General features: G+C 37.5%; 2 protein-coding genes across 7 annotated transcripts; one reads left to right on the top strand and one right to left on the bottom strand.

Moving 5' to 3' along the window:
* The first annotated feature begins 213 nt into the window (after window positions 1-213).
* Window positions 214-10,030, top strand: LOC116254665 (uncharacterized). Of its 4 annotated transcripts, XR_007573481.1 has the most exons (9): window positions 214-544; window positions 4,661-4,861; window positions 5,111-5,230; window positions 7,015-7,221; window positions 7,382-7,546; window positions 8,607-8,952; window positions 9,306-9,326; window positions 9,409-9,458; window positions 9,581-10,030. XR_007573481.1 is itself a non-coding variant. In XM_031630198.2 (6 exons), exons 1-6 carry the CDS (start codon window positions 299-301, stop codon window positions 8,925-8,927), a joined length of 1,260 nt encoding a protein of 419 aa, XP_031486058.1. In that variant the 5' UTR covers window positions 214-298; the 3' UTR covers window positions 8,928-9,189. The 4 variants fall into 4 exon arrangements, 1 of the variants encoding a protein (XP_031486058.1); XR_004172736.2 differs by lacking the exon at window positions 9,306-9,326; XR_004172737.2 differs by having other exon boundaries at window positions 9,306-9,458.
* Window positions 10,031-12,043: 2,013 nt separating this feature from the next.
* LOC116254159 (uncharacterized) lies at window positions 12,044-26,496 on the bottom strand. Of its 3 annotated transcripts, none has more exons than XM_031629327.2 (8): window positions 25,398-26,496; window positions 23,766-23,851; window positions 21,517-21,685; window positions 19,204-19,292; window positions 15,370-15,534; window positions 15,132-15,209; window positions 13,342-13,445; window positions 12,044-12,787 (listed from the first exon to the last, which is right to left on the bottom strand). In XM_031629327.2, the coding sequence occupies exons 1-8, from the start codon at window positions 26,026-26,028 to the stop codon at window positions 12,682-12,684; spliced, it is 1,428 nt and encodes a 475-aa protein (XP_031485187.1). In that variant the 5' UTR covers window positions 26,029-26,496; the 3' UTR covers window positions 12,044-12,681. The 3 variants fall into 3 exon arrangements, with proteins under 3 accessions (XP_031485187.1, XP_031485188.1, XP_031485189.1); XM_031629328.2 differs by having other exon boundaries at window positions 23,766-23,842; XM_031629329.2 differs by lacking the exon at window positions 15,132-15,209.
* Between the last annotated feature and the right edge of the window lie 982 nt (window positions 26,497-27,478).

Raw genomic sequence — 27,478 nt, 5'->3', positions numbered from 1 at the left:
AAATGTGATTCTGTTGAGGCTTTCTGAAAACCGATTCACATTTTTTGAAGTGATTCCAGCAACATTGGTGAGCTTGGACTCTTTTGTGTCTTTGACCGTCAAACGGAAGGTTTTTTAGTCATTTCTCATAAAACCCCAGTTGCTTTTCAATTTCCGAATTTCGGACAGCGATAAAATATAAATTGGGTTCGTTATTTTTGTTAAACTCTCCTTCTCTCGTTCTGTTTCTCTCTCTCTTCTTCCTCGGTTTCTTCTCTCCAGGAGGGGGGCAATCCTTCGTCGGCGTCGTCTCAGGGGGATGGCGTACCGGAGAAGGCACTCTGCGAAATCGTCGTCGACGTTCGTGGAGGATGCTCCTTCCTCCCCCTATCACGACGACGGCTCGTCGCTCGCCGCCCGGGCGATCAGGGCGTCGTCCCTGCATCGCGACTCCTCGTTCTCTGCCGCCTACGGGGAGACCGTCATCCCCTCCCCTCACCGGGATTCGACCAACCAGGAGACGCCTCCTCTCTATGAGCAGCAAGAACAGCATCAGCAGCAGCAGGTCGGTTTTTCTTCGTCGATTATGGGTCTTTTGTCGTTTTTCGCGAGAATCTGTTGAGGACTTTGAGGATCGGTGGCGGATTTGTGGGTTTCTTGGTCGAGTGCGGCGATTTTTGATGAATCTTGGTGGAGTTTCGGAGTTTTCGTGGGGTTTTAAGAAATCAGGGTCGGGATAGCTTCTTCCTTTCGCTTTTGCCTGTCGTGTTATTGTCATAGGCAGGGAATTTCAGGTAGAGAGATTCAGGAAAGGTGATCCTGACGGGAATATTAATGGAATCGTACCTGATTTATAGTTTTAGTTTTCTTTCCTTAGTGCGACTTTGTTCTTCTTGTGAGCTAACATTTGTGGATTCTGGACCGTCAAATGTTGGTCTGTTGTTCATTTCATCTTGTTGTATGATGTTGCATCTTTTCAACTCGTTGTCTTTCTTATTCCTAGTGAAGGTCCTCTTTAGGTTTTAGATAAATCGACATGATCGCCTTAATCTTGATATGGAGAAAGGTTCTTTCTCTTTTACGTTTGTTCTTGTGCTGAGTACTTTTCCAATTCTATCTGTCATGGAGACAAGTTCTTTAACGAAATCATGGTGCATCTAACCACTACGAAGTATATATCGTCTAATGTTTTGGTATCTGATGAGATCACATGCACTTTTTCTTTCTTTTTAGCAATTTTTGTTGTCAAGATATTAGTTCGACTCTTATGTTTATATTTCCAAAAGGTGCTCTCTCTGCATATCCTCTCAAAGTAAATGGAAGTTAATTATTCATTACCTAAGTGTTAGCATCCAAAAGGAATTATCAAAGTCAAATGGGAGATTGGGGTTTGTTTATCTAAATTATGTGGCATTTAGTGTCTTTCACGGTTATCTTTTCTATGTTGCCTGGGTAGGAGAACAATCTAAACATAAAATTGTGGTCAGGAATATCTGGTTTGTGTCTAACTTCCCAACTGTTTGGGGCTTCTTTTCTGATTATGGAGAAGTTGTTGTTTCTGTCACAATGCAGCTTACTAACTTATGCGTCCTTCATGTTGAAGTCTTGATGTCCCGACTCATTTCAACTTTTACTTGAAGAATATAGCTGGCCTGAGCAGTTGCTATGAATAATTTGGTGGTATAAGGTGTTGTACTATCCAACAAATGTTGTGCATAATATAGCACATTGTAAGATATGTTATAATACACAAATAACTATGAAGAAAAAATCATATAGTGCATCCTTGAAACTGCATTGTTGAATGTAACTTACCAAACTGCAACAAATAACTATGAAGAAAAAAATCATATAGTGCATCCTTGAAACTGCATTGTTGAATGTAACTTACCAAACTGCACTATATTATATGTCCCCGTAAGAAACGGGCTGCATCTTAAATTGCACCTTCTGATGTAAAATGGTGGGAAAATAAGTATTTTTTAAACATAAGGTCGCATAGCTTAGTAGCCACATTAGTAGTGCTTGGGATGACAGTGGCTTAGCAAAGTGCCTTCTAAGGAATGTAGCTGCTAAGGAATACGACAGTTAGTGGACAAACAATTTCCGTAAGCTGAATATGTTTGTATTCCATATTTAATGTAAAGAACTAAGATTTAAGTCTGATTTTCTGCAACAAAATATAATCTTTTTTGGTTTTCCATGTAAATGCCTGTCTATGTCCTCTAAAATAAAAATTCTCAAGTTTTATGTCCCTTAAGTTGTCTCAAGACTCTGAGTAGGTCATGTATAATACCTTATCTGTTCTGATAACCCATTTGGATATGCATAATATTGTTGCAAAAATCTTTCAGGTTTCTATTGGTGAGATTTTTCTTGGGTATTATTCATGAAATCATTTTTCTCGAGAAAATCTCATGAATTTAAAAGAAAATGGTAAAAAGAAACAAAAAATAAATAAATGAAAAACTAGAAAGAAGATACGGAAAGGGATAAAATAAATGAAGGATTAGCTTTTAAAGTTTTAAACTAAGAAATGGCAATTAACAATCATGAAGATAAATATGTATCTAATACAAAGAGAACAATCATAAGACAACATTTAAACTTCAATAGTTTCATTTTGAACTTGATGAACATAAACAAGTTTCCTTTTTTCAATAATCTGTATCAGCATGATGCTGCACCACAATCAGCATTAAAAATCTACTCTGTCAATGGTAGGTAAAACCGAATATCAATATTTAATTATTAAGCCAACTGTCAATGCTGAGTAAAGACTAACTGGAGACTGGTTATTCGATGCAAGTGAATATATTTGAATTCAAAACATAGATGAAATATTAAAATGAGTTATTTTTCAGTTGATCATACTTTTAGTCTTTAATCAAAAAAATGAACCACACTTTCAATTTCTTAGTAAGAGTCATTTTTCGCTGCAATCACATGATAAAGAAATTACTGAACTTGTTGGCAGTTTGTTAGCAAGTAAACAAACTTCTATTGGCACAATAAAAATTAAAAATACATCTTTAGTTATATTTCATGAGACTCCACCAGCGTTCAAATTAATTAAATTTCTTAATCGAGATTCAGGTTCGTATTAAAAATTATGATATTATGTAAAGCTGAATGTGCAACGAACAAATGTTAAAACAACAGATATTATCATCACTAGAAACATTCTCACAGTTTTGATAAACTGTGAAAAGGGAATGAAACACTTTTGTCAGAAAAATATACCTAAGTAACAAGTCTTGGAGAAAATTGGTAGATGTATTTATTTGTTTCCACTTGTGAAAAAGTAAACAAAGAATCAAATTTCCATATCCCAAAATCCTAACTAACTTGTTTCCTTATGCTTCATTTTTCTTCCATTTGTTCTTCTTCACTCCTCTTATCTATTTCCTATGCTCCTTAATTGCAGTCAGTCAGCAGGTGTCAGTTGCAGGGGAATGTCTTCTAACCTCCATTTTCAACACGTTAGTTTTTCTCAAATGGGTCAGCAGGTCTCAATTGCAGCCATAGGGGTGTCTCTCCAGTTCCCCAGCTCTAAATCCTCTATTTTTTTCTTTTTTCCCCTTGTCGACATTAAAAAAAAAACATTCTGATCCAGTTTTGCCCTCAAGTTTCTGTTCTTACACAAAGATATCTGCCCTAAACACTTTTAAAACTCCAAATTTGCTATTGAGAAGAACACCCAAATATGAGGTCACAAGAAAATGCAAAAAGACATGGAAAAGGAAAAATTGATGTTGCATTCAATTACCACTTCCCGCTTGTACCACTTTCTGAAGATTACATTTTAACTAGCTCATACTTTTGCATTCAAAGATAGTTGCCCATATTGCAGAAATGGCTCATCTAAAATTATAGAAATAAATGATGTCTTGATATAGATTAAATGAAGGGTAAAATGTTTTAACCTCTTTTTCATTTGCTACTAATTGAGTCTTATGCGCCTGTCTATTTATTGCATTTGCATCCTACCCTCCCAGCATTTCTTGAATATGGACTGCAGGTTGGTTTTCTCCCCAGCATTACTTATATGTAGATATATAGGTAAAAGCATGTCTAGATGCCTGTCTATGACCCTAAATGCCTATACATAGAGAGCTAAGATATCTCAAACAAAAAATTATCACTTTTTTTAATTTTAGCACCAAAATTCTAATTCTTCATTTTTGTTTGACCTATATAGTATATATTTTTTAAGGTGAAGGAATTTCCATATCTCCACATAGAATGCCTAGGCGGCTAGGTCTTAACCTCGGTCCCTTTTTTGGGGTCTGCTCTAGGCTTGTCTTGGGATCTGGAACGTAATCTGTCCTAGCTCTTTTAACTACATAGATGTGTGCTCTATAGGTGGTTATTATGCATAAGTAGCCAATATTTCATTATTGCTATGTGATGACATTTCTTTTTAGAGGCCATTTGCTGTGTGCTTTTTGCCTTCTTGGTTTTACTTTGGACTAATTTAGTTGCCATATATTCATTTTGATGTGAAAAGTGATACGCCAGTTTGTTTTGGATGAAAGTAATTTTCTCCTTCCCAAACTAATAGTGGAATTTTCAGACTAATAGTGGAGCTTTCTGTGATCGCTTGTCATTATCTTGTTTACTGACTGTTTTTCACTGTCAGAAATTTATTATGTGAACATTCTGGCACTTCTGGGTGCAGGCATCTACAACATATGAATACACATCAATGAAAAATTTAAATGATTCCAAGTCCGGTTTTTGGGGTGTTCTTGCTAGAAAAGCAAAAAACATCTTTGAGGAAGAGGATGGCACTCGGAAGGCTGAAATGTTTGGTCGAGGTGGCCCTCAAAAATTTGGTCGAGATAGCCCACAGACCTCCGTTGCCTCTGCAGGTGTTCAGGTGTGATTATTATCACAATAATTGTTGTCATCTTATTGCCGTCAAACTTTTTAGTAAATTCTTGGCCTTTGTGTTTCTCCTAGGGTATCTGGCTTTTTTATTTTGCTACAATGATCTTTAAGGTTTTCAACTGTCTGTTTTCATGTCTTTGAGATTCTGCTACAACAGTTGACCATGTTCTACACTATTTCTTTCCTTGCTGTGAGATTCATTCATCCTTAGTTATGGCCCTCGTATTTGCTGTTTCAGCACACATATCAATCTACTGAGACTTCAAGGAGAACGGAGAACCCTGCCATTCAAAAGGGCTTAGGTGCCATTGCTTCCTCCCTCAATTATATTGGTGGGAAATTAGAAAATGCCTTGGAGGTAAATCATATCTGTGTTTTATAATTTTAATTAGACCATTTGATGTTTGTTCTTAACAAATTACTGTGATTTACTTAAATTAGCATTTCATTCACCATGAGAATGTGAGATTCTTCATTTTTCTCTTTGAGAAGAATATGGCTTTAAAATATGAGTAAAATGGTTTTCTAGAATAGCTCCCTCGTTGATGAGATGAGGTTGAACAGATAGCTTCTTCAATTTTGTGCTCCTATCTGTAAATAAACTTTCTCAGAACGACCTTTTTATTTTTTGAATTTCCTGAATGCCTCCTGACCTTGGTTGTCAAAAAGCAACCCTAGGCACACACCAATGCCCTAGCGGTCCACCCTTTCCAACTAGGCTGGGCATCTAGTCTCTAAGTCAAAAAAATGTTTAAATTTTTCTCCTATCTTCTTCTTCTTCTATCTATTTGACCTTTTGCGATTCTTCTTTCTCCCTTCTACCATTTGTCTCTATTTTTTCTTCTCCTTCTCCCTCCCCTTCCTCATCTTTTTTCATTTCGTATACTCTCTTGTTCTGCCTAGATGCTGCCTGCACAAGCCTTTGGCACTGTTTAGGCCACTTTGAAGGGTCACAGCCTAGGCTCGCCTAGTGCTTTTGACTACTAAGCACTTGACTGTAAACACATGGCAAACCTGCTAAGTTGTATGGATCTTGCACATTTTTCTAGACTCAGCGTGTGGCTGGTCCTCAAAAAGTGTTCTAGAGAAGCATAGGTAAATATCTGCATCTCATGGACATGGGTCCACTCTCCACCGCTGCTTGGGTGCAGCAAAGTTCATAAAAGTGGCAGTGAGCGTGCGCGGACAGAGAGGGATAGAGAGAAGAGTCGGATTATTTTACAACTTCTGACAATTTTTTCTTGATTTCTTAAAATTTCTTTTAACTCCACATACGCATGCACATGCACACCCACCATGCAGGATTCCTTCACACTGGCCTTAAAGTATGTGCATTGATTAACTATTATATATATATATATATATATATATATATGAAATATGGGGACAGAGAGAGAGAGAGAGATGCTTACAGTATCTTTCTTTTTGGTGTTCTTTTATTATTAGTACAAAATCTGAATTGATAAAACGTGAAACAACATTCAACAGATTCTAGCTGGTGCAGGATTGTAGTTTTGATATTCATGAGCCTGATTACTTTTCACATTGAATCTCTGGCTACGCTGATTGACCAACCTGTGTTTCAAACTAGCGACTAATTGGTTAGACTAGCCAATTAGTCTGCCTGGACGGTCAGCCAACTAATGTTGACTTACAAGCGTATATTATTTTTTTTATCAACTTGGATCAGGTTAAAGTGGCAAATGCTGATTAGTCTTTTTAGGGTCTTGAACTACCTGTGTGCCCCTAGCTCTGATGATACGGATGAAATTAAAAACCAATATTATTCTTCCTTTTATTCTTTGTAGGAAAATTGTTATTTAGGATTCCCCAACTTCTTTATCCTAAGAGAGTCAGTTAAATGAATTCCTCAGCCTCTTTATCCTAAGAGAGCCAGTTGAATGACGTTTACCGATTTTGATTACTACAAATGTGACATTCATGATTCCATGAATGATACTTGCCATCTTAGTACAGTGTGATATGCTTCAATGTAAATGGATATTATTATTTTGCTGGTTTTAGTACTATCAATGAAACAAATAGGGAAGGCAGTTCTTTCAAAGAAATGCCATTTTCTAGGTTCCAAATTCTTCATCTCTCCTTATCTTGCTTCAAATTGATCTTTGGTCCTCTTCTCAGGAAGGCCTGACAATCGTGGAATCTAAAGCTGCTGATATTATCTCAGACACACGCAAGCTTAATATCAGGAGAAAAGCAAGCACTTCTGGGACACCTGGTCAAACACAACAACCCATTTATCCAGAAGCAAAGAATCTGCATATGCCTGCCATTTACACTCCATCTACACAGACAGACTATGAAACTCAACTGAAGGCATCTCGCGACGTAAGGTGGCAAATGTGTGTTGTCATTGAATATGTGAACTGTTTCTATTTCTTCTGTTCTTTTTTTTTTTCTTTTGGTTTGGCTGTTGTTGCTGCTGTATTGAGCATGTGCAAATTTTGGGTGTTCATACATTAGGTAATCCTTCTTTATCCAATGGCAGGTTGCAATGGCCATGGCTGCAAAAGCCAAGCTATTGCTTCGCGAGCTAAAAACTGTTAAAGCAGATTTGGCATTTGCAAAGCAGCGATGTACCCAGCTAGAAGAGGAAAACCGGATTTTGAGAGAGTCAAATGAGAGGGGTGATAGTCCAGAAGATGATGACCTGGTAATGTTCTTCTCTATAATATTTTGTATTTTTTCATCCAAAAGTGTGAATGCCTGAATTTTTCCTGGTACCTTCATGCTTATTGAAGATATCATGCCTGCGATTAAATTTTAAGCTATTTACATGTGCCATTTGAAAAGGAACAAATGAAGACCTGAACGTTATGTTTGCCTCACCTTCTTCTGTTTGAACTTTGAACATCCCCTATAAGCAATTGAGCTTTTGGTGATGCCAGATACCTGATCACTTAACCTTATATGGCTGCGGCTGGTAAATGATCTGAATAGATTAAACAAAGGATGGTTATGCTCCACCTGTTCCTTAGATGAACCAGGCGAGCTCACGCTAATGGTGGCCGCAAGTTAAATGAACCATGAATACATACTTTCAGAGCTAAAAGTGACAGAATCTCATTAAAGGATATGTTTTGTGTATTGCTAAGATTCTGATGTTTCTTGTACGTTCCATCCGATTGCTGCCAACTGATATGATTAATGGGTCAATTGGTTTCTCGTTTGCTGCCAATGACTTTCATTTAGAAACAATTTGTCTCCTTGTCTAATCATTGCTTGCATTATCATATTTTTATTAATCTATAGAAACATTTAGTTATTTATGCCAACCCGACCTCTTACATTCTATAGAAAAGTTCATCACTTCTATTTTACTTTTTTCTTCTGTGTCCAATTTTTTTCCTTTTGACAGTTTCTATTTTGCTTCTATGTGGTCTCTTTTTCTTTCCTCCATGATAAAAACATAGGAATAAAGCCTAACCAAGCATGTTAGTCATCCCAGCACGTAGAATTCATTTTTTCCACAAGGATGAATAGGATTAAGGTGACAACTAAAAGAGATGTCCTGAGTATTTTGAGCCTTAGATAACAAAGTCATTTGGGGAAGGGAATCAAGGATCTTTCTTGACAGCAGGTGTAGTGGTGCTGTAAGGTATGGTAATGTCCCATAATTTTAGCTCCTGTTTGACCTAGTTGTTAATTGTCAATTTAATCAAGGGCTTATTAGATTTCCCTATAATTTCAATTATTGTGGTTATGTTCCACAGATCCGACTTCAACTTGAGACACTGTTGGCTGAGAAGGCCAGGCTTGCCCATGAAAATTCTATCTATGCACGTGAGAATCGTTTCCTGCGTGAGATTGTAGAGTATCATCAACTGACGATGCAGGACGTTGTCTACTTGGACGAAGGGATTGAAGAGGTAAAAGAAGTTTATCCAATCACCATCCCGTTTGAGACTCAACATGCGCAAGTACCATCTCCAACACTCCACATGTCTCCTGCCCCGCCTGGTTCTGCTTCAAGCACTCCTCCAACCCCTTCATTGCCTCCAGAAGCTTCATCTTCCCCAGCTCCTGTTGCGTGACCAAAGCTTGTGCCAGAAAGCCAGTGTAAGATTTTTGCTTCTGTACATTAGTTCCATTATGTGAGTCTGCACAATGTCCCTATTTTTCTATTTTTGGGTTGTCCTCATTGTTTAATGTATCAGTAGTGTTCATCTCTCGTTTTGTTTTTCAATTGTTAAATTGTGATAAAAAGCTTGAAATTTGTGGGCTTTTATCAGCGAACAATAAAAAATCCTGCTTGTTTGTGCTGGTTTGTGGAGAAGAAGTAGAGGCTTGCTGACCTTCTGTGCTTTCCCTCTTAAGACCCTAGTTAACTCCAGAGTTTCGCTCTTGAATTTGTATACCACGGACGTGGCTGCTTATTTATATCTTTATGATGTCCTGTGGCCAAATTTCAGTTTTCAGGAATCGCTACCCAGGTCGGGGCCCAGTGTGGCTGCATCCTTAACTGTTCCTCATCATTTATAAGTAAACAGATGGAATAAACAAAACTTTTTGCAGGTGTTCAATCTCATTTTTCGTATGGGACAATGACCCGAAAGATGTCTCAGGTTAGAAACTGCACTTGTCTCTCTTCTCTTGGCAATTGGCATGGAATGTATGAGAGTCTCAGCTGCTTTCTCGCTTGCAAAAATTCCCTCAATTCAGCTCTGCTTGCAACATGATTTTGCAGTTGTAATCGAGCTCTGTCTACCCGAGTGCCATGGTGAAAATTCAATCGTGATGGGAAATGCCAGAAGAACAGCAAGTGTTGCATTCACGTCTTGCAGAGAACCTGAAATCGGCCACTGGTCCTAACTGGTCAAGTGTGACGGAAATGTCAGGACAGTACACATTAACCACAAATGGTTCACTGGGCGGAGCTGTAGGTGGGAGCCCTATTTAGTCTGTTCCTGGCGTCCTGAGTTATGATGTATTTTGTTCAGGTTGAGCCCAAACGAAAATTTATATCCAGATCCGAGGCCTGTCCATCTCTATGTTCCCGGGTGGGTCGAGTCCTGTCAGTTGTGTGGGAGTTAGAACCAAGTTCGGCTCATTGGCCAAGGCGTTGTACTCGAAGACTCAAGTCCAAAGATCAAGAGTTCAATATCAAAGCAAAATGAGTTTTTCTCTTTATTTTTCACGGTCTTGTCTATAAGAGGAAAAATGGAACTATTCCGTAAATGGTCGCTGGTGAGAAAGCATGAAAGGTGGTGGAACCATGGGATTAATTTTGTTCATGTTCGGCCCGGCCCTAGTCTGTGGTGAAAGTCAATCTTCTTCAAAAGCCACATCTTACTACTGGTGTTTTATTTCCAACAGAAATTGTCAATGCAATCTTAATTGATGCGAGAAACAACAGATTAAATCTTTGATTCCCTTGGTTGTAATGGAACCTAACATTTTTCGATGCCTTTAATTTTTTTCTTGCACTGCACTTTGCCAATCAAGCCAAACTGTATTGTTTTTTGCTTATTTTTGAACATCTTGATTTTGCTTTTCCGTGTGTACAATAGTGGGAGAGACTAGGGGCAGAGCGAGGGTTTTTTTCAAAGTCGGGTCAGACGGTCCAATGAACTTATCTGAAATTCTCAAATTCTCAAATCTGAAAAATATATTACCCAACTACAAATTTTCAATTTTTGTAATGTAAATCTATTTTCAGTTTGTTGGGGTGAGGCCACGGCCTAGGCGGGCCACCCCCTCCCTCCGCCCTTGGAAGAGACTAGAACGTGGTTCAAATCACAATATATACCAGGGCATTGCAATGTCAATACATATATAAAATATCCAACATGATGAATAGTTAAAAGAAAAAAATGTAATGGCCACTTTTATCATCAACTATTAGTTTATGTCTTTCATCTCTCAATCATTCATTCATTCATCTGTATTAGATGTATACGGCTCTGGTTATAACTGAGTGACTCTAGATAATCAGAATCATCATTCACTTATATGTGTTTGTTGAAATGTGTTAAACCTATCCCGATTTGAAGTTGATTTTACCAGAACCTTTATTTTCAACACTTTCTCATTCTTCTATGATCTAATTATGAACGTGATCCTTCGTCAGGAATTGTGGATCTGAACTTTACATCAACATGTAATGAATTTATAAAAGACATTTTCTAAATGTAAGACTCATCCACGTGCCTCAAGAACACGACTTGTTGAGTTTACATGCTTAAAAATCAGATCTGTATAATCATTTTTCAAACAATCCAAAAATATAAGGTGTAGTAAACTAAAATGGGACCAACCTGATCAATTTTACATGGAATTAAACGAATCAATCGAATAATAATTAGATCACTCAAATAAAGGATGTACACACGCACGTGCACACGTGTATAAAAATTTTCACTTGCCTGGGCGTTCAATATCTGTGTCAGATTATCCAACGGAGAACGCCCATGGGGTTAAAGTTATTAGTATTTTATTCCCAAGCCCCACCATGCCACACTGCCCTCGGGGAATTCTTTTCATACACTTTAGTTTAGTTTTTTCTACCACTCACTGTCAGCAGATAACCTATTAGGCTAGCTTGCTTTTGAGCAGCGAACCTGCCCAGAGAACGTTGTTTACCTTCTTACCAGTCTTTGGCCTAAAATTGCATCCTACCATAGACATCACATTGGAAACACCACTGCTTGAGATGCCGCAGGTTAGTCGGAGCCCAATTGCTTCCACCTGTAAAATTGCCTTATGGTCTTCGCTATTTCCCCAAATGTCTAGAGAGGAAGCGCCAGGAAGTACACTCTGGTGAATAGCAATGAAAACCCCGTCATCCTCATCAACTTTAGGTTGCAAATCTATACCTTAGAAGACTGCTGGCTTGAAAGCTCTGGCTTTCCCCCGACTGCTATGCTAGAGCTTCAGTACAGCAAACCATGGTTCAAAATAAACGGAATTTTTTGCACGCAGGTACATGCTAACATCTTGTCCTTAGTTTCAAATAGCCCTAAAGAGGTTGGTATAGTTTGTACTACGTTGGACATTCGCTGTCACGTAAGCAACCGGAATTGAAAACCCATGATAGTCAACCCTCTATGCAGCTAAAACATCCATCGGCCCTGCAGCTGAGGCGCTAGCCTCAGGTTTAGCCCGCTTAGAATACAAAAACAGGTCTCACTGTCAATGAGATTTTTCCATGTTAAAAACAAGGAAAAGAACATTCAGTTGAAATTATAGCAGATAAAGCATAGCGTTCAAATCCGGTTAGACACACTCACACATTCTTTTGACAGTCGCTTCCTCACGGATGGAAAACCTAATACATATCCAACAAGTCAGCTTTGTAGCAAAGGATGCGCACCTTGAGTACCGAGCTCTTGTTATCATCTTCTTTGAATGCCTTGAGCCAACCCACCTAAGCAGCTGCACAGCGTCCTTGCAGACATTTAAGCCTCCTTTTATCTAAAATACAACTGACAAGAAGATAGGGTGAAAACAAAACTGGTGCTAAGCTAGTAAATCTAGCTATGCAAGGCGCAGGCTCATAAACTGTGTGCATGTGTATATACAATCTTGAAGCATTTTCACGAGTAGAACACACACACACATTAGTGGAACCTTTTTTGTCGAATAAACTAGATTATATGATGATTATTATTTACCCAGACTCCTCTAGAGAGGGCATCCTCGTACAACATATGATTACACTATTTCCATTATAGATACTTTCCAGGAGACTTAGTATCATGAGCTAGGTGCAGCTTCTGGCATGGAAGAATGCTGATTGCCGCAGGGAGGACAAGAAAAGCACACCGTCTTTACACCATACAACCATTGTTAGAATAGCTGAAAGAACAGGCTTGTGGAACCATCCCCGAATGATCTAAGCTCTGCTGGTTTCACCAACGCTCTGCATAGGGGACATGTTCGCTCCCTCTCAAACCTGAAACCCGTAGCCATGATTTCCAAGTGCATTAGATTGCTTGTACTCAAGATTAATAAGCAATTGAGCAACACAGAAAAGCCTAAACAGTTTACTAATCCCCAGACCTAAATTGATATTGCTCACACAAGCAAGAGAAAGTCAGGTTTTATCCCAGGATTAAGCACTCTAATCCTTCTAAAAGGTAAAAAGTTCAGTATCAAGCAGCAGCCAGCTGCAGGGGCAAAATGAAATACATTGGTCGTGAAACCATACCATCATGACTTTCAGGTTCAAATCCCATGAATAATCTTCTTGTTAATTTGAACTCCTTATCCATTCAAATAGGGTGACAGCCCTAATTTGAACATTCGTGAGCAAGAGAACAATATGTTGCTTGGTACAAACTCTCAACATATGTCAAAACAACAGTGGACTACCAAGACAGAATTCCTCTAAATATGATACATGGTTCTGCCTTGGACCCTGGAGCCAAGGGAAAGGGGAAGAGTTTCAGCTCATCACGCATCAGCCCCCTAATACAAGACATGGTTATTCTGTACAAGATAACTCACCATTCTGACACACAATCTTCACAGAAGATATGTTTACAACGCAGTAAAATTGGAGCATGCATCTTCTCCTGGCAGATAGCACAGAGGTCACCAGCTGCATTAACCTGCACAGTCAATGGTTGGAAGTTCATACTCTTCTTGAAGCCAGACTTGGGAAAGAACAAGACTTGATGAAAGCTCACATATTGCAAACACTACAATGCTGTCATCCTCATGATGTATTTGCTTATAACCTAAAGCCTTTTTCTTATAAGCTGGTGTATTTCCTTATAAGCTAATAGATGAGAAAAGTTTGCTACTACACCATGTCAGCAGTTATAGACCAGCTCCAATCATTGTGTATGTTTGCTAAAGACCAACATTATCAATAAGATAACCAATAAAAGAAAAGAAGACAAAGGTGGAAGTTATCACTTGCAGCAATCATGCATAAAATGAGGGCACATTCCACAGAATCCAATTGAAGTTTGTACACACTATTTGGATTAAGATACAACCATCCAACAGTTATAGACCAGCTCCAATCATTGTGTGTGTTTGCTAAAGACCAACATTATCAATAACATAACAAATAAAAGAAAAGAAGACAAAGGTGGAAGTTATCACTTGCAATGGTAATCATGCACAAAATGAGGGCACACTCCACAGAATCCAATAGAAGTTTGTACACACTATTTGGATTAAGATACAACCATCCAAATACACAAGCCACTCGAATGTACCCTTAACATAACCTGCCCCAACTTACCACAGTTCTGCTAAGGCTCTCTTGGGAAAGTGGTACCTAGGATGGTCAATTCCACACTTTGCAGAATCCTGGTCAGACCAGCTTAAGAATGGCAGTTTGTGAGATGGGAGCTACAATAGGGATTTAGACGGTTCGACAAGTAGGAAAGACCATCTCCCATTTGTATGTGAGATTGAGAAGTTGAATTTAGTGCGTGCACTTATATTCAAAGCTCTCTTTAGTTAGGATAACTGACATTGGAGCTTTTGCATCCGGACAAATCTTGGTCAAACTACCCTAATGATGGTTATTTGAGAGGTGGTAGCTAAAATTTGAGTGAACAAATTTGGGAGAGGGAGTGGGACCCATACAGCTGAAGTGAGACCCTACCCCACTTGCATGTGCACTTGAACTATGACTGAGTATATAAATTATCAAATTTCCACTATCTTTGCAAAGTGACAACTGTAATGGGAGCTTTTGCATCTGGCAGCATGGTGGTCAGACAACCTTAGTAATATTTATTTGGGAGATGGCAGATAAATTTTGAATTCAAACATTTGTGGGAGGACAACTACATTGTGGAAACTGCCAAATCCAAAATTTGGAAAATGCATATCCTGCCCGTAGCTTTAAAATAAAGCCTCATATAATATGAGAAGCTCTCGCCATAGAAATTTACCACACTCACTGAGGATTGGTCCCTCGGGAACTGAGAAGACTTGTCCAGTAAACACCTATGTTACGAGTAAGGTGCAGGGTGCACATGTGTGAGGATGCAGGTGCAACACCTTTTGCAAAAAGACTTCGATGTGCATGTGGCAAGGGTGTGTCTGAAATATAAAAGAAATATATGCAACAACCAATTATTAACAGCCCCACCTGGTGAACACCTGACTGAGGTGCAGCAGCCAATTTGTGCACCCATGTGTAGACAAACATTAAACCAAAATTTTTGGAAGGTCATTTTATGATTTTGTGAATAAATGGCTATTCAGCTAGTATTTCAAGCCCATTTATAATGCAAACAAAATTGGGGGGGCGTTCTGAAAAAACTTTAAACCTGTTCTGGTGTAGCATAAGACCCATAATGCACCTCTTTACGGGACAAAGCCTTCAAAGCAGCAAAAAAACATTGGACCTGGATAGGGAAAAATCATCACATAAAGAATCAAATCATCCATTATTCTACATTTCAAGGCAAAGTACTTTCTCCACCGGTCACTCAGAAAGTAAAGAGGAAAAAACTTATTTTGAGACATGCAAATTGTAATGGATGAAGACAATATTCTGACCACTACCTTCTCCACTATTGATGTTAACTTAAATGTTAGGTAAAGCCCTGTTGTAAGAGATGAGAAGAGACTCCCATAGTCTTTGTTCAAGAAGAATCTATACCAAACAGGAGTAGGAAGCAAGGCACGGTACAAAAGTAGAAAATACTCAACTAAGGTGAGCATCTGACCCTGGAAACAAAAGAAAAATGAAAAGATTAGCAACCACTGCATGATATTTATTAAATAAAAATTTAGCAGACACCTCCAACCTATAACAGTTTTGGCAGTGATACAAACGTGAAAAGCAAAGAAAAATAGCCCCCCAAATTCAGTAGTATGTGAGCAGATTCAGCAAACTCATGCCCTGAAGGTGACAGCCAATAGGGTAAAGCCAGCATTGCGCATACTGTATCATAGTGTTGATACATTAAGTTGGATAATGTGACTATTGCAAAAACAGATATGATACACCCGAAAACTAGTTTCAGAAGTGCAATCTAGGTTGAAGCCTCATACACACAGTAGAATATCATATATATGGGCTATATCATGCGATATGGACCTTGCAGAAAAAAGAGGGGTCCAAATGTCACCTCTTTCTTTTCTATTTTGAGCTACAAAAAGCCTCTCACACCCGACTCCAAAACTTTTAGTTGTATGTGAAAGTGCTCTAGTGTGGAAACCATTTGGAGATCAATTTCATGAACGAAAAAAAACTAATTTTGTGTTAGAGGATTTTCACATTTTTTACCAACAAAGGTGAAAATTTTTGCCTTTTACCATAGACATTAATTTTAAGAAAATATTGGTTATATGATTGCCAAACAGTTTTTCTTTCTTTAATCTTTGAGTCGGATTTCAAAATCATTGGCTTTGCGAGATCCGATGATCAAGTGCATCAATACTTTCAGTTTGGCATGTCTAAAACAACTTCAACATGGTTTCATATTCTGCAATCAACATCTGCAGGAGACTCCATACTTGTATGGTTGGCTAACAAGATGATGGCATGTTTTATGCTGGCAAGCATTTGCATGACATGATGCACCTAATCCGTGAAAGAATTCATGCACAGAAGGAGAAGGATTGTTGTTGAGAACCCAAATCCACATTTAGCAAATACTATTCATGACTTCTAAGATCAAAATGATACATTAAAAAACCTAACTGTCCCTGATTGTAATGATGAGGATGGGCACCAACAACATCAGCAGCATCAATTGTACGACCATCACATCAACACTAACTTAGTATAGTAGGAGAACCTAGTGGAATAGGAGAACCCAGAGGAGCAGAAAACCTAGTAAACCCATCAAGCCTTAATTGTGAATATATGTTTTTTATTACTTTGATTAGCATAAGGCTTTATTATTATAACTTCTGAATTTTTATTCATAAACTTATGTATTAAAGAGTCCATGCTTAAGTTTATTAATTCTGGATGTACTTTATTTACTATATATTTGCTAATTGGCGTTTCAGGTTTGTCGTTCGTTACTTTTTATGTAACTTTTATTTATGAGAATCATGCTGTCCATACAAAACTTTTTCACATTTTTTCATAATTTTTGCAATTTTTCATGTAGTTTTGTAACTTTATCATGATTTTTTTATATCAAAAAATTGTAACCGCATTATATATCCAACTACTTATCCAACCGATACACATTAAGTTGCACACTTTACAACAATGGGTAAGCACAAAAACGGCTTAAACCAACTTGTTATGTGGCATGTGGGTGCTTCTTTCATGTGAATCAGTTCTTCCCTTCAGATTCCACTCTTAGGACAAAAATGCAACTGATTCTTTTCTTGGATAAATCACAATAAGGCTTTAAGTGACAAAAAAAATCACGTTACTCCAGAATTGCACAAAATATAAAGTTTCCAGCAACCAAGGCAAGACAAATGGGCAATGCATATTGCTCTTTGAGCACATCTGCCAAAGCTGGAACAATAATCAGCATGCAGAAAAGGATCAGAAGAATAAAGCAACCAAATCTTTGTTGACTCATGAAGCAGAAAATGAGTGAGAATTAACAAGAAAACTCTTCAAGAAATCATGTGCTAGATTATACAAGTTACTAGTAAATTAATATAAATAAGCAACATTCTTAAAAAGAAAAACAGAAAATAGTAAATGATATCTCAGTCCAAATTCAAGCAAAACAACAAGAGGACCCTGGATTTCCCATGAGTGAGGGTTCCTACTTAGGCTCCAGTAATAATGGTTTAAAAAGCGAAGAACATCACCCTCTGTATGTGTGCATAAAATTAATCCATGGCTACACAAAAGGTTCTTAAGAATCTTAGATGAGAACCAAAAGATTTTCCAGATGGGCACCGAACTGAGAAATACGGATGATAAGGAGGCTTTATATCGTAGTTACAAATAACGTCTCGGAGTTTGAAACGACGAGGTTTTTCTCGAGTATAATACAGCGACCTTGAAAAAAAGGGAAAAATATGGTAAATTTTTAAAAATTTAAAAAAATTAGAAAGGAGGAAAAAATAAAATAAGTGAGAAACTAATAACACAAACATCAAAAAATAAGTAGATTTGCAACAAATAAAAAATATAAAATTAAAAAAAAAACTGTTTCGCATTAAAAAAACTAAAAAAGTGAAAGAAGTGAAAAAAACGCAAAAAAAATGCATTAAAAACTCGTTTTTAACATTTTTTCAAAAAAAATGTGCTTTTATAGTTTTAAATGGCCATTTAATTTATCGCGTTTTTTCGCGTTTTTTTTTTTTTTTTGAAAGAAACGCATTTTCTGTGACTATGTTCATATAAAGGCCTCATGTTATTGAAACAGTGGAAACTGGAAAAGACTCCATGACGTAGTTGGCAAAACCAGCGAGTTGACTCGGATCTACTACGAACTCGGTCATGATTCAACACTTGACCCATATACACCTAAGTTTTACAAGAATCAGGTCTGGATTGTGGAATCACTCCATCAGGTCATGATTGCCCGAGTCATGGAGTTCCTTATCCATGTCCGTTTTAGATGATAAGAGAAGCCTATCTATATAAGCAGATTCGGGTGAAAGAAAGCAGCAATATCAAAAAATATAGATGTTTTTTTTGCAAAACTGAAGTGTATGGTAGCCAATAGGTAGGATACATTCAATTACCCACCCAAATCCATAACCAATTAGTTGGGTCTGGTAAAGAAAACTGGATCTCATTAATTGGATTAATATTATTATGTGCCTTTGCAACTGAATCCAAAGCGGAGTCCTACATAGTACATCCAGCTAAGATCTGACAAAGATCTAAGCCCACCACATATAACAGTTCAATCTTCTGCTAGTCAGACCTAAATTTGGTATTAAAAAATTAGCTAAATACAAGAGCAGATCTAACTACATGGAATCCAGTTAGGTTAGATTTGGTAAAGGCTGATCCAACATGAATCCAAACGGATGACAAACATCATTCCTGCATTTTTATCAGCAACGTTTTTCTCAGGTATTAAATGAGAAGTTTGTTTCTCTCAGGAAAGATTGGGAAAATCCTGCAAATTCAAAAAATGTAAAAGATAACAGAAAAAATGATGAAAGTTTAAGTTTTCACTAATTTTTTTTATAGAAACAATGATCCAAATCCCAGATAGTTATTAAAATAGAAAAATAAGCATAAATATAAAAATAAGCATCAAAAAAATTAGAATATATTAAAAAAATTGTTGAAAAAAAAAGTGAATGAAAAAATATGATATTTTCATTTTGGAAAATTTTCAATATATCATGACCCCCTTTTTGTTGCTCTTCATTTTTCACCTTTTTCACCTTCTTTTTTAATGATATGGATAATACATTTACCTGAATAGACCAAAATGAAAGGAAGAATACCTGCTTCCTGTAATTGCGACCTCTGCTATTCTTATAGTAAATGAGTAATACACACTTGAAGATGATTGCTGCCTGGCGAACCATGGTATCTGTGAAACAATCAAAAGAAATTCAAAATTGTGCTAGTCATTTTATAGGCTTGAAACCCAATTACACAGAAAAACAGAAAAGTGGAAGCATGTAACACAATTGTGTACGAGGGACACTTGAGTAGCAATAGTATTTGGCTTAAGCTTCACATCTGATAATTTTGTTTTGCCACTGGAAAGCTCCGAAGTCATTTTTCATGAACCAGAAGGAAAAGAAATCTTATTTAACTAGCAACATTCCCCAGTTCAATCCAGGTGAAGGTCTGAGACAACTCCAGGACAGGCTGGCGGTCAGCAAGCACAAACTGGCAACTTCATATAAAAAAAGGTCCATTTACGTGTAAAGATTAGAAGCTTTCAATTACACAATTACCAAAATTCATTAGTATTAGTCCTCCCAAGTGCCAACTCTCACACCAGGAATCTAGAGGTTGGGAAGTATTTCCAAAGAGTAGAAAACGTTAGTTCAGTAGACCACATAACCTGTGGTAACTAATTTTCCAGCCATAAATTAAGAATAACTTTCAGATGTGCCACTGAGTTATGGTAGTTTCAAAACATCATGCTAGTTGAACACCTCTACAATAGATAAACCTGGAAAAGAATTCACTTACTACTATATCCTAACATCAAAAGGCAAAAAAGACCAAGAGAGTATTCACACACTAACCAACTTATGAAATATATCCTCTCATAAGCTATTCCACCACAAAATAGATGAATAACCTTTTTATTCTACTATCTCACAATTAACTTTTTTATCTTCTTCCATGTCATATATAATACATATTTACCCTATTAGGACTACACTGATGCGCCTACCCTCCTGCATGGTGCTCAAAAGAAACAAATAAATGCACCTGCACGTATGCACATGGGAGTGTACATGAGTCAAAATTATCAAGGTCAGAAATTTTTATTGACCCAGAATTTTTAGAGTTCTCAGCTTTTCTCAAAGCTATGAAAATATCCATAAAGTTTTACTTTTTTTTATAGGTTCACACGAGTTTTTTTCAAAGCTATGAAGAAATGTTCCTATAAATATATCAAGTATTAAAATTATTTCAGTCTCTTGTCATGCACATGTTATCAAATTCATAGATGAGCATTCAGTGACAAGTCAATAGAGTGATTGGTGGTGAACCATCTAAAAGACTAAAACTATCACACTTCAATTGCTAATCCAAATTTTTCAAGTGAATCATCTAAACATCTGGGCCAAGGACACAAGATAGAAGAGGTATCCACTTGAACCATCATACAGCAAAAGAGAAGTTTAATGCAAATTCCCTGGAAGCTGTGTGAATCCACTTATCAATTTTCTGGAAATTGTAGCTGGCACCTAACGTGCCTAAGGTGTTAAATGGGACCAATTGCTCAATATCTTTTGCGACTGAAGACAAGAATTAAGTTGCTCAAATGATTATGAGAGAAGCAAAAGAAAAGCACAAGCTACAGAATTATATGTCATGTGACTCATTTCCGTACCTGCCCTCTTTTAAATGGGAAACGTCAAAAAACTGTTAGCGCCACGCATGTTTTTTTCCTTTTTGGCCAAAATCAAGTGACATACAATTAATTCCAAGCATATCGTTTGTTTCAATTATGATTAGGTAGATAATAAAAAATGTGATGGTTCAGGTTCTCAACCAAAGAAATTCTGGCTACTGCAATTAAATAGCATACCCACCACTTTTGGGCTTTACTTTCTGGTTACAGATTGAAGCACTTATCATTAACATTTGTTTCTTACTGCCCAACGATTTTGTTTTTTGGATTTCAATAAATAAATGCTTCACAACATAAGTGTCATAAAACAGAACAGCTAAGAAACTCAGACCACCATAAAGCATAAACAATGGCTTCCCACAATAAGTACAGTACCTAGAGTATTACGTATGAGATTCATTGACTATACGATACACAGAATTTGAATGACCAAAAATAGCCTTCCCTCGTTTCAAGGAAAAGAAAACCAACACAGGCAGAGGACTAAGAATAGAAATACCAAAGATAGCATTTTTTTATCCAATATTTGAGCATCCCATTACCTTTCATTGGTTTTATCCTTTTGTTTAAGCATCATATTCATGTCAAAACCTTATTTTCCTTTAATTCACCCTCATCATTATGGCAACAGATGGCTTCTGGAGATACCCTAAAGAAATTGCCAAAAAGAAATAATGTGTAACCATGATAAATGTGTGTCAAGACAAGACCTTACCATTCACCACAATGATAAATATAGCATGCCAAAATGGCGGTATTGATTTTGGTGGAAGCATGACAAGTGGGTAGAGAAGGTCATCATTTCTATACCACCAGTAAACCCCAACCGTATGAAGTATAGATACCAATATGATGCCAACAAGAACGGGAACTTTCCTCTCGCCCTGGGAAAATTTAGAAAGAAAAAAAAAAAGTCAAGTGCTTGAGCAGAGATATTTCAAGGTTCTATCCAAACGATCATCCTGGACGAAAATCACGGAGAAAGGCACTGGAGAGACGTGCAAGTAATTTCATCAGAGTAAAGATTACTCATATATCACAGAACATAACCTTATACAGGAAAAAGGACAGAATAAAAAAGAAAAAAAAAAGTAACTAAAGGTGGACGTGAAGATCATTAACTTGTGGCAAAGCAAACGCCCTACTAAAGAAAGTAGAAAGCTGCATCAAGAAATATTTCCTAGAGTCCAAGGACCAATGTATCATGAACCTGTCAGGATTAGACAACATTGCAACCATGTAAACAGACTCTTCAAGGATGTTTCTGACCTGTATGGTCACAAACCAGATGCTAGTGCTGTTCCAACCAACCAAATTGGATTGTCAACTATGTATATGCATATAACTTAACTTTCACTCAAGTTCAGTGTTGCTAAGTGAGTCATAAATTCATGTCAATAGTTCATTCTATAAATTCATATATATTTATATGGTCGTGGGGAGAAACAATAAGAAAAAAATCAAGGGGAAAGAGAAAGAGTACATCAGAGAGTCGGAGGAAGAAGTAGAGGTAAAAAAAACCAGTTCCAAAGCCATGTCCCACACCCAAGTTTTTGAAATTGCTTTGTACCTATGCTGCACCTGTAGCCGCACCCCTATATACACCCACACCTATGTGACATAGCACAACAATCAAACATGCTTGATATACAACGACGCTGGATTTCTCCAACCAACCATAAGATGAATCAAATGTTATCTTCTATCAGACCTAGTGTACTGAAATTTGTTCCCCATCTGCAGTAAGAAAGTTTTTGGAGTTCTTTTCAGAACAATAAAAAGGAATTTCAATGTCAATTTTGGCCAAAGTCTTTATTTGATTTCAAAGACAAGCAGAGAACTAAAAGCACAAACGTTATGATATATAGAATAACAGAAGAAAAATGGTGAAAATACAAGAAAATAAAAAGTAAGAAGGGACACAACACATTAAACTTGTGAAACTCTAAAATGTAATTCTGTGTTTCTAATTTCACCTGGCAGGTTTTTCTACCCTTCCCATGTAAATAACCAAGAAAATAAAAATGAACAATAAGATGCATGTCACAGCCACATTTTGGACACATATTAGGTAAGACGCAAAGATCAGTTGATTGTGCTTTGTTCCTCGGGTTAGATTTTCAATTTCTCAAGAAATAAGTGTAAAAGGAATGCAAGTAATAGAATTGTTGGCAACTTACAAAACAGCTTTGTCATAGAAATTATGTGAATTTACTCTGTTCATCCATCTTGGAAATTTTTTCCTTCAACTAGCTTTTGGAGCAAAAGCAAACTGACATTTGCAAGTTTAATATGTCAATTTGAAGGCAAACGATGAATATATACCTCTATAGACAAAGGCACACCTAGGACCTCAGCAGACAAGTGGCCTGGCTTTGCTGAGCAAGATCACCCAGGACAGCATGCCTAGTGTGTGTTGCTTCCTTGTTTTGTTTCGCAAATAAATATCGTCATACATCATACTTTACAGTTTACATGTATAATACTATTAAATTTCAGAACAGTATAGTGAACATTTGACAGCCTTTTTATACTTATTATTACTTTTTCAGCCAACTTAGGCAGTTAACTAGGCTGATGTGGACCTTCCTTGAAGGTCCACTGCCTAGACCCTTAACTACGCAATATCTGATAGTGTTTCGCATTGAAAAAGAAAAGCCTAAGAACCATTTTATTATTTCAATCAGTGACAATAAAAGACATAAAAAGTTGAAGTCATAGAGGGAATAAATCCCCTACTAACTCATTTTATACACAAAGTTGCTCGGTTCAATTCTATTTTGAACACATCAAAGATGCCTCAGTCACTGTAAAACTAAATTACAACTTTTGTTTGTCAAGATAATGTGAATCAATAACCCTACCTTAGCATAGAAAGGCATCCAAGTAACAAGTATCTAGAATTATCTCATCTTTCTTTGGTACACGACAAAAGAAAAGAAAGCAAATCAGAAAGGGAAACACCTTGAGTGCTGTTTGCTTCCGCAGCACGTCATTTGACTTTATCATCACTGCAGCAATCCAAAATGTGACAAAGAAACCTGCAACTCCTTCCAGTGAAGGGAAGGGCATCATAAGTTCATAAATGTTCATGCCTTCAGATTCTCAAATCTTGTGCATGAGAATATTTTCTAACTAATACTAGACTTCAAGTGACCATCCACTCGAAGAAAAAAAGTATTGTGACTAATAAAGAGGGAATGATTTATGAGGACTGAACAAGGAATGATCATTTATGCCATTGCCATAATTATTATTCTCAGGTTCTAAACTGCAAGGATTCTCTTGGTATTTCAGCAAAGTTGTTTGCTTGGGAAAATCAAGAGAAAATCTCAGGGATTTAACAAATAAAAAATATATGAAAAATAAATAGAAAAATTTTACAAGATTGTAATCTTTCTACTAATTTCTTACAAAAGAACATTGATGAAGATTCCAAATTTACTTTTGAAATGACAAAAGGAAACCATAGAAAGCAATTAATATATATTTATAATGCTATTTGTTTAAAGAAAATAAAAATATCCCAAAATTGGTTTTGGCAATAACTTTGAAATGTAGTGAGATTTTACATTTTTTGGTTTTCTTCGCATTGCGAATATTATCATCACATTTTCAAAAAATATATGATATTCATGACGATTGTACATCCAAATAACAATGAGAAACAGGAAAAGAAGTTCCCCGTTCGCATGGCTTCACCTCCTTTCCTGTACGGATGAGATTGTAGAGGGGGTTTCCACGGGTTCCATTTAATAATGGACACGCAGGTCCACCAACACGGGCATTGAGAATCCTCTTGTTTAAAGCGTGTTTGGTTCAAGAAGTCATCTACGAACAACTTCTCTGTTAATGGCCCTTTCTGTGTGAAAGAACTGGCTACGAATTTATCACCGTGAATAAGTTCTCCAGGGTGAAGGCACCCTCTTAATAACTGATACGAGGTCTTGTTGAAGGCGTGTGGGTTCATGAAGTCATCTATGAAGATGGCCCTGTGTGAAAAAGTCCGCTGCGACTCTTTCACCTTGGGTGACTTCCGCGCGTCAAACACGTGCTTAAAGAGGATGCACGTTCTAAAGCTGTCAATTTCTGATTTTCTAAGCAAACACGGGAAAAAGGAGAAGACATCATTCTGCTCCAGAGTACCAGCCACCTAGACTAGATACTTCATAACAGGATCCTGTCAGAAGCGGAAACCCCAAGAAATTAATTGAACCAAATCCCATAGAAGCTCAGGCTCCGACATTTATTTTCATCTCAAACGGGCTATTGAAAATTCAGTTATACCTCAATCTTGTAAGTCGGAGCCATGTGGTGCACAACCTATTCAACAACCAATAAGATGTCCCCAGCAACAAGATACCACCAAAACAAATCGGACGCTACCAGCATCCTATCTACTGAAAATACCATCGCAATTTTTTTACTATATTTTTCCCTAATATACCAGTGGCTGCAATTGTCACATTAAATTTTCAATAAGTATCCGCTGCTAAATTGTTATTAAATAAGAAGAAACTAGCTCCAAGAAAGGAAAATAACCATATAGAGCTACCTAGATTCTGAAAATTAAAGAAACAGGGAGGAAATGATTACCCTGCAAATGCTGCCGAATGAAGACTACCAGCAGAAGAAGGGTGAAAGGTAGAATCTGCTCTATCCAACGCGCCAATTGTTGAATATCGTACCTCTGATAGGATGTTTCCCGTCCATTCGTCGTCCCTACCACCGGTGACCCGCTTGCACTCTCTCCTTCTGCACCTCCATCCGGCGATCCCGGCCCTCCATCTGCCGCTAGGGGCGAAGGCGGCAACGCCGTCTCGCCAATCCCGCCCCCACCGCCGGCTGCTACCCCCTGTACATCCCCGGACGACAACCTCCCCGGTTCCGCCGTCCTGACCCCTGCTCCCTCCGCCGACGCCGAAGAAACCCTAACGTGTTCCTGCTCTCCGACCCCAATTATCCTGATCGACACTTCCGCACCGGTGCCACGAGCAGCCGCCTCTTCCAACCGCTCCCGAAAGCCGGATACCAAACCGTCAACCGCGGTAACACCTTCGGATACGAGCGGCTCTGCCTCGTGATGCACCGACCGACCGCGGAATATGCCGGAGTACTCGATCAAAGCCGAAAGGGGCGCCTGGATGAAATTCGCTGGAGAGAAACGAACGCCGAATCGCCGCGAGCTGCGGTAGACTTCCGGACTGCTGCCACCAGAAGATTCCATCCCCTGTAAAGAGTACACAAATTCTAGTCCTAACCCCCCAACCCCCAAAATTGCGAAGATCGTTGCCTGCAACGGAAGAAGAAAGGGATCGAGAGAGCGACTCCGAGAAGAAACAGGACGGAAAAGCAAGAAGAATCGAGAGGGACAATGCACGCAGACGGGGAATTTCAGAAAGCCCTGTGATCTTGGATTAGAGAAGGCGATCTGACAGAGGGATTCAATGATTCCTCTACAAGAAAACAAAAAAGAATACCAAGAAAGAAACAAAACAAAAACAAAAAGGAGGAGGAAGTTCAGGAAGAGAAGAACAGAAGATTTGGTAAATCTTGTCAGAGGAAATCCGAAGGGAATTTCTTTTCCTTTTCTCCTTTTACATTTTTTTTTTCTCCCTTCTCTCTCCCTCTCCTTCCCTCTCTCCCTCCCCCTCTCTCTCTCTCCTGAGTCCTCTCCCCACTCTCGCTCCTCCTCTCTGTTTCTCACTTATTTTATTTTCTACTTTATATTTTCATCAATATTTTAATCATAATTTTAAGAAAATCAGGTGGGGCCCGGGGTTTGAAGGTTAACTCGGGCCGGACCCAGACCGAACTGATTAAGTACGACCCGGTTTGGTTGGGACCAAAAAACATAAATGGATCTTGCTCAGGTCCAATCCCTAGATTTGATTTGAACCGGAAGACTCGATCAATTATAAAATAGGCAGATTTTTAAATGCTGCCTTCATCAGTGTTTTAAAAAAATTAGTTTCACATAAATATTGAAAAATAAAACTATAAAACAGGTAAATTTTAAAAGTTGTTCTAAGCAGCAGGCTCTGATCGTCAGTTGGATTTGTTAAAATACGGCCGATTCACCAATTCAGCTGATTTTTTGGTAAATGTGCGAAAAATATTTAAAAAAACATTAATTATAATAAATAAAAAATTAAAAATACTGTTCTAAACATATTTGGAAAATGTCATTTTGGATTTTATATAAAATATTGATTTTTGATACACATGGCAGCCTTAAATCAGCAGCTAATAAATATTGATGAAGCCAGATATTTTGATTGGAGGGTTGTAATTAAAAAATTTCGATGTCTTTATATATAAACAATCGAATGTTTCAAACTAATAATGTAAGAATAAACATATTTTGTATGTCCAAGTGTCAATTTTGACAAGATTGGCTGATGCAAACCTTTATCACCTACAAAAGTAATATATTTAATTTTTCTTATCTACTTGCTGATGAATAGCTAGAAATTAAATCATATTAATGCATTCATCTGGTGATGTCAATGGATCGTGATTAGAATCGAATATCTTATCAAACTGTTTCAAAAAGTTGGATATGAAAAAAAAAATGAACACTGGCAAGCGAGTAAATTGAATTTGAATTTAAGAGTGACATTCAATCGTATAGAGATATGAAATCGGATTCATATTCGAAATCACTTTCAAATATG

The sequence above is a fragment of the Nymphaea colorata genome, chromosome 5 (genome assembly GCF_008831285.2).
Source record: "Nymphaea colorata isolate Beijing-Zhang1983 chromosome 5, ASM883128v2, whole genome shotgun sequence".
NCBI classification, from domain to species: domain Eukaryota; kingdom Viridiplantae; phylum Streptophyta; class Magnoliopsida; order Nymphaeales; family Nymphaeaceae; genus Nymphaea; species Nymphaea colorata.
This window is presented reverse-complemented; position numbering and strand designations above follow the sequence as displayed.

Coding starts and splice junctions, on each gene's coding strand:
- LOC116254665 (XM_031630198.2), top strand. CDS start 299: ATGGCGTACCGGAGAAGGCACTCTGCGAAATCGTCGTCGACGTTCGTG. Junction 4,862..5,110: donor TTGCCTCTGCAGGTGTTCAG/GTGTGATTATTA, acceptor TTGCTGTTTCAG/CACACATATCAATCTACTGA. Junction 7,222..7,381: donor AACTGAAGGCATCTCGCGAC/GTAAGGTGGCAA, acceptor ATCCAATGGCAG/GTTGCAATGGCCATGGCTGC.
- LOC116254159 (XM_031629327.2), bottom strand. CDS start 26,028: ATGGAATCTTCTGGTGGCAGCAGTCCGGAAGTCTACCGCAGCTCGCGG. Junction 21,686..23,765: donor GGAAGCAAACAGCACTCAAG/GTGTTTCCCTTT, acceptor AAATTTTCCCAG/GGCGAGAGGAAAGTTCCCGT. Junction 12,788..13,341: donor GAAGATTGTGTGTCAGAATG/GTGAGTTATCTT, acceptor TACGGGTTTCAG/GTTTGAGAGGGAGCGAACAT.